Here is an 8,254-nt window from a genome sequence, read left to right as displayed (position 1 = left end):
TATGCTAGAACTGCTGAAAACTGATGAGGGTTGACCCCAAACGTTTGAGCAGTAGTGTATATTGATCTTTTTTTGTTTTTGTTTAAGTGCATCAACAAACTTTAAAAATAGCAAGGCAAAAAACACAGCAGGTGCAGTTTGTAAAGATTTCTAAACATCCAAATTATTTATACAAAAGAATATAAAATAATAATAATATATTTTTTTGCCCAGCTCTAATATGTATTTTTTCTCTGAAATCCCCTTTGTCTCTCTGTCCTTTACAAACAAAGTTTAGTTCTGAAATGTATTCAAAGAAACTGTAGCAGATGCACTGTAACTCTATTGAACGCAGTATTTCATTATGCAAATAAATGGCGCCTGTGGAAATGAAAAGCAGGTGGCTCACAATAACACAGTGTTTACGCTGTAAATTTGACGGCTGTACCAAAAAAAAAAAAAATGCTAAAAATAAAAAAACAACACCCTAAATGAGTGAGACCATTGTGCACCCAAAGCTCAAACTAAATAGTCACTGCTGTTTTCTGATCAAGTTTGCAAAGTCTAAAGATCTGTTTGATATGAGCGCATTTGGGGATAAATAACCAGTTTAACTAATATCTAATGGGCCTGTGTAAGTTTGCTAAAACACTACAATGATGTCAGACGTGACAAAGACGGTGTTGATGAGCGTGTGTAGATGTGATAATGTGCTGAATGATTGACCAGAGGGCTCAGAGTTCAGGGAGAGTAAACACTGGTGAACAGTTTCAGTTAGGCCACACCGCACCTGCATTTACCGGCAGTCATTGTCCTGCACCATGGGAGGAGATTTTAATCATCATTGTCACATCATCTAATTGCAACACATTCATTTACATGCTTTAAAATACACACATGTATTTATGTCTTTAAAGCATGTCATTAAACAAAACAAGTGCAGCTGTCCTTGCACGATCCATTAATGAAAAATATGAACCTACAGTGTCTCATGGAAATGATACAAACGTTTGAACTCAAGTGCAAAGCTGTTCTTTATTAATAAGTCGCGCTGCAGCAGGTGATCTGCAGATGAGACCGCTTTGTTGATGCTCATCAGATTATATTTTTTCTGCAGCCATGTATTTGCCGTCTGCTGTTGTTAGCGCCATAATGACTGTGGTCAGGGCAGACACGTTTCATTTGGCCCAATGACCGTAACTAAGCTTTAAAAAGTGTCATAAACTATTGCTTTGAACTTCTGCCAAAAGTGAATTGCCTTATTCCGGAACACGCTGTATATAATTAGTGTATAGACTGTCTGGTAAATGATTTTGTGATTGCTGTGTCTATTTTTAGTATTTTATTCACTCTTAAAATGTGGGAGAAACAGTGTTAATTTCGTCAACTAAAATATTTAGTCTTAATTTTAGTCAAAGTGTTATTTTTGACGACTAAAATTGGACTAAAACTAAATTAAAAGTCTTTCATGAGACTAAAACTATGACTAAAATGTCCAGATATTTTAGTCGACTAAAATAAGGCTAAATAAAAATGAAAGGGAGCGACTAAAATCATCCAAACTTCTATTGACCGTCTGAAAGAGCCTCAGATCATGTAAATTCACTGCCAAAGGATCAGCTCTGAGCTTTGTTCATGTGGAGCAGCTCCATGAAGCAGAGGAACAAGATTAAATATGATTATAATGAATATCATCAATGCAAAGTCGACTAAATTCGTCTTAAATTTAGTCGACTAAATTTACTTGCAATTGAAGATATTTTTTTGACTAAAACTAGACTAAAATCGAATTACATTTTCGTCAAAAGACTAAGACTAAAACTAAATCAAAATATGTTGTCAAAATTAACACTGGGGAGAAATTGGACAGTTCCAGCTGTAATGCAACATATTTCTTTTCAGCTTCAGCGTTGTGTAGTTGCTAATTTTGTGCCCCTTTTACAACATGCACAACAGCCACATGGGCATTACGTCACATCGCCGTGGAGCCAGTGTTGGGGAGTAACTACAGTAAATACATGTATTTAGAATACTCATTGTGAGTAACTTTATTGTGGTAAAGTTACACTTTCCTTTGAGAGTATTTAGAATACAGTTACTTTCCAAATATCGAGGGAAAACATCCCAGTACTCAATCATAAGACAACATTATTAACCTCTTAACCCCCACCTGAACCAAGTACATTTTCCCCCATTTGGCTTTACCCAAATCTAAAAGCTTCTTAGAAAAAAGCGTCAAAATAGAGACACAAAACGTAACAAAAATTAGACAAAAAAGCAACAAAAAATATAGGAAAGCAAGTAAAGAATTACAAAATAGGACAGAAAAGCAACGAAAAAATGTCAAAAATACAACAAAAAACTGACGACAACACAGCAACAACACCAGGAAAAAAACTTAGGTCTTAGCTTTCAAATGAGGCATTACACTGTTGCTCTACTGTTGAGAAGCTTTTAGATTTGGGCAAAGCCAAACTGGATAAAATGTGCTCGGCTAAGGCGGGGGATAAGAGGTGAAGGATGAACTTTCAATGTTGACCTGTTTTATCTCCTAAAATGGAATACATTTTATGTATGCTGCTCCTGTGCATTTGTCACAAGTTCCTAATTAATGGTAAGTGAGTTTATAACAGGTGTTCCAACAATCGTAGTCTTCATTTTTGTAATTATACGCCATATTTATATATTAATATGACAATGACAATCAGTGTGAAAATATTCAAAGTATTCAGAATAAAATGCTCTGATTGGACAAAGTAACGGCATACGTTACAAAATACATTTCAAGGTCAGTATTCAGTAACAATACAATACAATTTAAAAGTGCGTGTAGGCCATCATAAATCATTCCTCTCTCTTCTCCTGAATTTCTATCTTAATCGCAGGTTGTTAAGTCATGTCTTTTCTCGCAGGTGGTTGCTGCCAAGAGAGAAATCGTTGTCTAAATTATTGTTGGAGAGCGGTGACAAATCTATGTTGTAGATCCAGTTCTCAGGAAAGTGAAGTGGGCAGGGCCTCGCTTAGGTGGAATTCCCCTGAGCTCACCTGAGCACAGCCCCCGCGCACACCTGCTATATAAGAATGTGAGCTCAAAAGTATCGGCAACAACCTGACCAGAGGGCACCGTCTACACATCGCGTTGGCACTCAAACCAGGTAACGCTCATCTTCATGGTCCATTATTACATGGTCCTTAATACTGGATGATTCTGCTTAATGGTTTTTGTGCTTAGCCAGTAAGAATTGCACTATAATGTATAAAAAAAAACAATTTCTTGCAATGATTAGTATTTGCTTATTAATGTGGCTATTGTGGTCAAATAAAATGTGCAAGATTCAACCATTTTAACAACAGAGATGCCCACCACTTACTTTTAAGTCTCACCTTGAGTTTAATGTTGCGTGTGTTTCCCCCAGAGTCACCATGGCTGCACCGAGCCTCAGCACTGTCCTGACCAACGCCAACCTCACCATGTACCAGAGCGGGATGTCTGACCTGCTCCCACCGCTGCACCACGACAGGATGAGCCCTGATTCATACATGGGCGACACCAGTACGTGCACGATATTTTAATCAATTAACAAAACAGACGTGTGCAGGGAGAGCATGCTGTTAATATTTGACTTGGTGACCTAATGAAGTAGGGATAGAGGGGGGTGGTCATTCATTAGAACAACTATGTCATACAGGCAATTGGAGAATGTTGGAGATGTGAAGCTCAAAAGCACATTTTCAAAAGGTTTATCTCTAAGTAAACGTCTGAACGCTGGCGGAGATGTGACATGACCTCACTTTGAGTACGTCTTAATCATTGACTCTGCAGGTCAATGTTTAACAGTGAAATTCCCCGCCGAGGATCCAATCACTTTGTTGTTGATAAAAATTGTGTGACTTTGATAAAAATATCTTCCGTGTTTGCAGTGGGATGAAGCTCTAGCATGCTTATTATTTTTTAATTTTTTTGCATATGTTATAATAATAATCTGTATCACTCCTGAATGTGAAGCTAAGAAATTTGCAGCTTTAGGCAAATCTGTCCATGGACTAATTTTGGCTATAAAAACAAACTAAAAAGTGAATGATAATCTCCATTGGTTTATTGTTATGGAATGAATACAGAATACGAACAATCCCAAACTCCATAGCCATAAAGCGTGAACAGGACTTTATGCACAACCACTGAATCCCTTTTTAATTCGTTAAAGGGACTATACAGAGTTTAAACATGTTAAAAGTATGTATTTTCCTACATATTCCAGCCATGTCTTAATGTGTAGAATGAGCCCAGAACTGTTCACCACAACTGCCTCTAAAATCCTGCACTGTCACTCAAACAGTTTTACTTCGGGTCCGAATTGCCGTCATGAACAAGCTTAATATAGAAGGTGCAGTTACACGTATGACCTGAGATGGCAGTAGTGAGCATAAAATGGCCAACTTGCATCTAGCCCCTTTAAACTCTTATTGTGTACGTTGTGCAGGTCCGGTTCCAGGGACGTGGTACGAGCAGATCAGACCCCACTACTGGACCCCGGACAATGTTAAGAACTGGATCTGTGACAACATGGACGGCACAAACTTCGACGCTCGCTCCGTGAATCTGGCCTACTGCGATATGGATGGCCCTAGTCTGTGTCAGATGACCCAACAGGACATGATGGGACGGTTTGGCCCGCAGCTCGGAGCTCACCTGTACAATAGCCTGCTCAAACACAAGGCCAAGCCTGGTAAGAGAAACACACCTATTGAGAAATTGTGACAAAATACATAAAGGCAATTGCATAGTTACAAAGAAATATTTGTGTAAATTACCTGTTCATTATGTTGTTAAGTAGAAAACCTAACAACAACTCTTTCCCTTCAGACCAAGAGGCAGAGCTGGACGAGACGTGTCAACTCCTCGACAACTTCTTGGACAGACTCCCTCTCCTCAGCACCCTTATCATCGCAGACAGCATTGAGAGTAGGTCTTTTCACTTTTAAACAGCGTGAAGTATATGTTTGAAACGATCCACTGCCCTGCATTGAATACAAATGCTGATTCGTGCATCCTTTCCACTGACAGCCAGCAGCCTCGCCCCCAAAAGGGAGACTTCTTTCTACGACACCGTCTACGACCTGAGCCAGCTCAACATAGAGCAGCTCCCTCCATTCACTGACCCAGGCTACTTCTCAGATCACCACTCAGACAGCGAACTCAGCTCCTCCTCCCACAGTAAGCTCGAAAACAATCACCATTCTACATGAACAGACAAACAGACACATTGACATAGATGAATAATATGTGTACTTGTCTTTTAGGTGGTATGTTCCCCCGGCTTCACACGCCAGAGTCCACAAGCGGAGAATCTGACCTGGAGTTCTCCATTCCAAGTAAGGATGTCTGGGATATTGATGTCTATCCATTCTGTGTCCCCAAACAGAGGTATAAACGTGTGTATTTTTCTTGTCAGAAATCAAAACTGAGAGGGATGAGGAGGAGTATTGTCCGAGGAGACCCCGGGGCCGACCTCCTAAAGGCAGCAGGGAACACAGTCTGTACAGTCCCAAGAAGAGCAAGCATGGTGAGGACGAGAATAATTCACTCATTAAGTTTAACCATATTGTCGGTACCATTAGTATTCAGGATTAGGATTAAGCATGCGATAAGTCAAGTGTATTTATTCATCAGTGGGTAAAGTGGGTGAAGTGATAGCACTGTACAGTATATTGCACAATGTAACCAAGGCCATTCCCGCCGACTGTTATCACGAAAACCACGTAGACATCAAGTTATCAAACGCCATAACTGGGTCAATTCATTTATTACAGCCCGGAGACAGATTACATTGCCTAATAAATAAAACGGTCGTCATGATCGATCATAAAAGTCCGCTGGCCCACTGACCTCACTGTGGGGGATGTTTTTGCAGCACCGCGCGGCCCTCACCTGTGGGAGTTCATCCGGGACATCCTGGTCCATCCCGAGAAGAACCAGGGCCTGCTCAAGTGGGAGGACCGCAGAGAGGGGGTCTTCAAGTTCCTCAAATCCGAAGCCGTGGCCCAGATGTGGGGACAGAAGAAGAAGAACAGCAGCATGACCTACGAGAAGCTGAGCCGCGCCATGAGGTCAGCAAGTCACACCGCTTCAAATAGACCCCTCGTTACGCATTTAAGCATCATCATATTCAAAATGAGCCTCGTTTATTGCTGAATATTCACTGTGAAATATTTGGTTCACAGGTACTACTACAAGCGTGACATCCTGGAGCGCGTGGACGGCAGGAGGCTTGTGTACAAGTTTGGAAAGAACGCCAACGGCTGGAGGTTGAGCGAGCCGGGCCTGGTCATGTGACTGCACGGCACATGCTCAGTGTAACGTTTATGACACTTACTTCCTCCGAGCAGGAAGGTGTTGACAGAAACTGTAAGCCACTGTTTATGGCTCTAGTAGGTTTTATGAACCGCATTTAATATTGAACGTGTTGTTATTTTTTGTTATGGACTCATTATGTTGAAAATTATTGATATGGTACGATTATCGATGGACATTTGTAGCTCTATTTGGGCATTGTGAATACTTTTATTACCCTTGTTTTTTTATGAATTTAAGTGTGGATGTTTTTGTAGTGTTAATGTAAGACCAAAGGAGAAAGCACTGTGTAATTTTGTGTCTGATATAGGGTTGATAATGTTATATCAACACTGTATATGCTCTCTGTATCATGCATCATGTCTGAAATGTGTTTCATTAACACACTCCATAAGTTTGTAACTTTTATGCTTTTCACAAGAGTCAATGTTGATTTATGCTTTCCATTTTTCAATATAGTAAATATTTCTACAAAAAATACCAAATGTTTTTTGTACAGTTATAAATAAAATGAACCCTCAGCAGACCTTAGGATTTAGAAGTGAATTTGTTTAGTCTAAGAGGTCTCGCAGGTCAGATTTCAGGTTAATATATTCTCATCTGATGCTTAAGTCTGAACTGTCTGGTCTGTGGAGTATATGACTCACACTGACATTAACAGGTAGAAAATACTTTTTTGTGGGTTGAATTAATGTTTCCCATTCTGTTACTCTTCAGGCCCAAACCTCGACTTCTGAGATCAGACACGGAAGGTGCTATGTCTGATTGAGTAAATTAATGATAAGAAAGGACATTTTGGTAAATGGCCTCGATTTTTATATCTTGCAGGGGTCACCAACCCTATGCCTATTTTTCTAAAAAATATAACACTTGAATTTCTTGCACCTTGATCTTAAAAATACGGTTTATTTGTGTTCTTGAGACTCACTACTTGTTTAAAAGCATGAATGTGTCATATAATATGCTTAATAGTCTATAATTAAACCGTTTAAGTATTCTGGATGATGTTTTTAACTGGCAGCCACTGAACAACTTAATATTCTTGAAGTAGAACTTAGCTCTGAAAAGGTTGGTGACCCCTGTATGTATAGTAGTGGAAAAGCACTATACTACCACTATACCCCAGCTGCCCTGGGGTTGACAGACAGAAGTGCGACCGCACCACCAGCCCCTTTATCCACAACCAACCACTTTTTCACCACCACTCCCTCAGGCTCAGGCTTTGAAGTTTACGTGCTTCATTGCTTTGTTTCTCACACTGCCCAGCTCTTCTCTGGCCGTAGAGCTGACCATCAGTGAGATTTGTTTGAACTCCAGTGCGAGGTCACTGCTGTGTGTTTGGGACTCTTGGCTGTTTTGTGGTTTATCTTCAGTTTGGACGAACAACTGGTTTTGCCTGTTGACTGAAACATGATAACATCAAGATGCTGCCATGTTGCATAAGATCGGATCAGGCTGTGTCACGCAGTTCGCAAAACTGTTAAGCAAAAGCTGATTGTGAAATTTGGAAATCTGGATAAAAAAATGTTTTTAACATATCAGTATTTATTATTGCTCTCGGAGGAGTTTTGCTCTAAATGAATAGTGTTAATTAAACAGACAATGTACCCTTTCATTATGGTCGATAATCTTTTCATAATAAAGTGTACTAAGTTAGTACTACATTGCATAAGCACGGTTTTCGGGTATTTCTCTTCACCATCTTTTCAAAAAATACCTTTGTATCGTGCAAAAGGCCCAAACTTATGTAAGGACAGGTGAGATGTCCCATTGGGAATTGATGTGAAGATCTGAGCCAGATCAAAAAGATTTCCATTTATGCAAGAGTGGCCTTTGTGGTGATGAAGGTATTCATGAACATAAGAGAATTACATAACACAAACTGATGAATGTTTTAGTGTGTGTGTTGCACTCTCCAACAGA

The 8,254-nt window shown here is 39.8% G+C and overlaps 1 protein-coding gene across 1 annotated transcript; it reads left to right on the top strand.

Annotated features, from left to right (window-relative positions):
- Positions 1–3,397: 3,397 nt before the first annotated feature.
- On the top strand, positions 3,398–6,523 carry elf3 (E74-like factor 3 (ets domain transcription factor, epithelial-specific)). Its single transcript, XM_079578470.1, has 8 exons — positions 3,398–3,532; positions 4,461–4,706; positions 4,844–4,942; positions 5,045–5,194; positions 5,281–5,352; positions 5,433–5,543; positions 5,892–6,087; positions 6,202–6,523. The coding sequence occupies exons 1-8, from the start codon at positions 3,403–3,405 to the stop codon at positions 6,311–6,313; spliced, it is 1,116 nt and encodes a 371-aa protein (XP_079434596.1). The 5' UTR covers positions 3,398–3,402; the 3' UTR covers positions 6,314–6,523.
- Positions 6,524–8,254: the final 1,731 nt, after the last annotated feature.

The sequence above is a fragment of the Gobius niger genome (assembly GCF_951799975.1).
Source record: "Gobius niger genome assembly, chromosome: 20".
Classification (NCBI taxonomy): Eukaryota; Metazoa; Chordata; class Actinopteri; order Gobiiformes; family Gobiidae; genus Gobius; species Gobius niger.
The sequence above is the reverse complement of the archived record's forward strand: the minus strand, read 5'-3'. Positions and strand labels throughout refer to the sequence as shown.

What these genes read in the sequence shown, in the direction of transcription:
- elf3 (XM_079578470.1), top strand. Translation starts at nt 3,403, where the DNA reads ATGGCTGCACCGAGCCTCAGCACTGTCCTGACCAACGCCAACCTCACC. An exon ending in TTCATACATGGGCGACACCA is followed by an intron (nt 3,533 to 4,460) that starts GTACGTGCACGA and finishes TACGTTGTGCAG; the next exon opens with GTCCGGTTCCAGGGACGTGG. An exon ending in ACTCAGCTCCTCCTCCCACA is followed by an intron (nt 5,195 to 5,280) that starts GTAAGCTCGAAA and finishes CTTGTCTTTTAG; the next exon opens with GTGGTATGTTCCCCCGGCTT.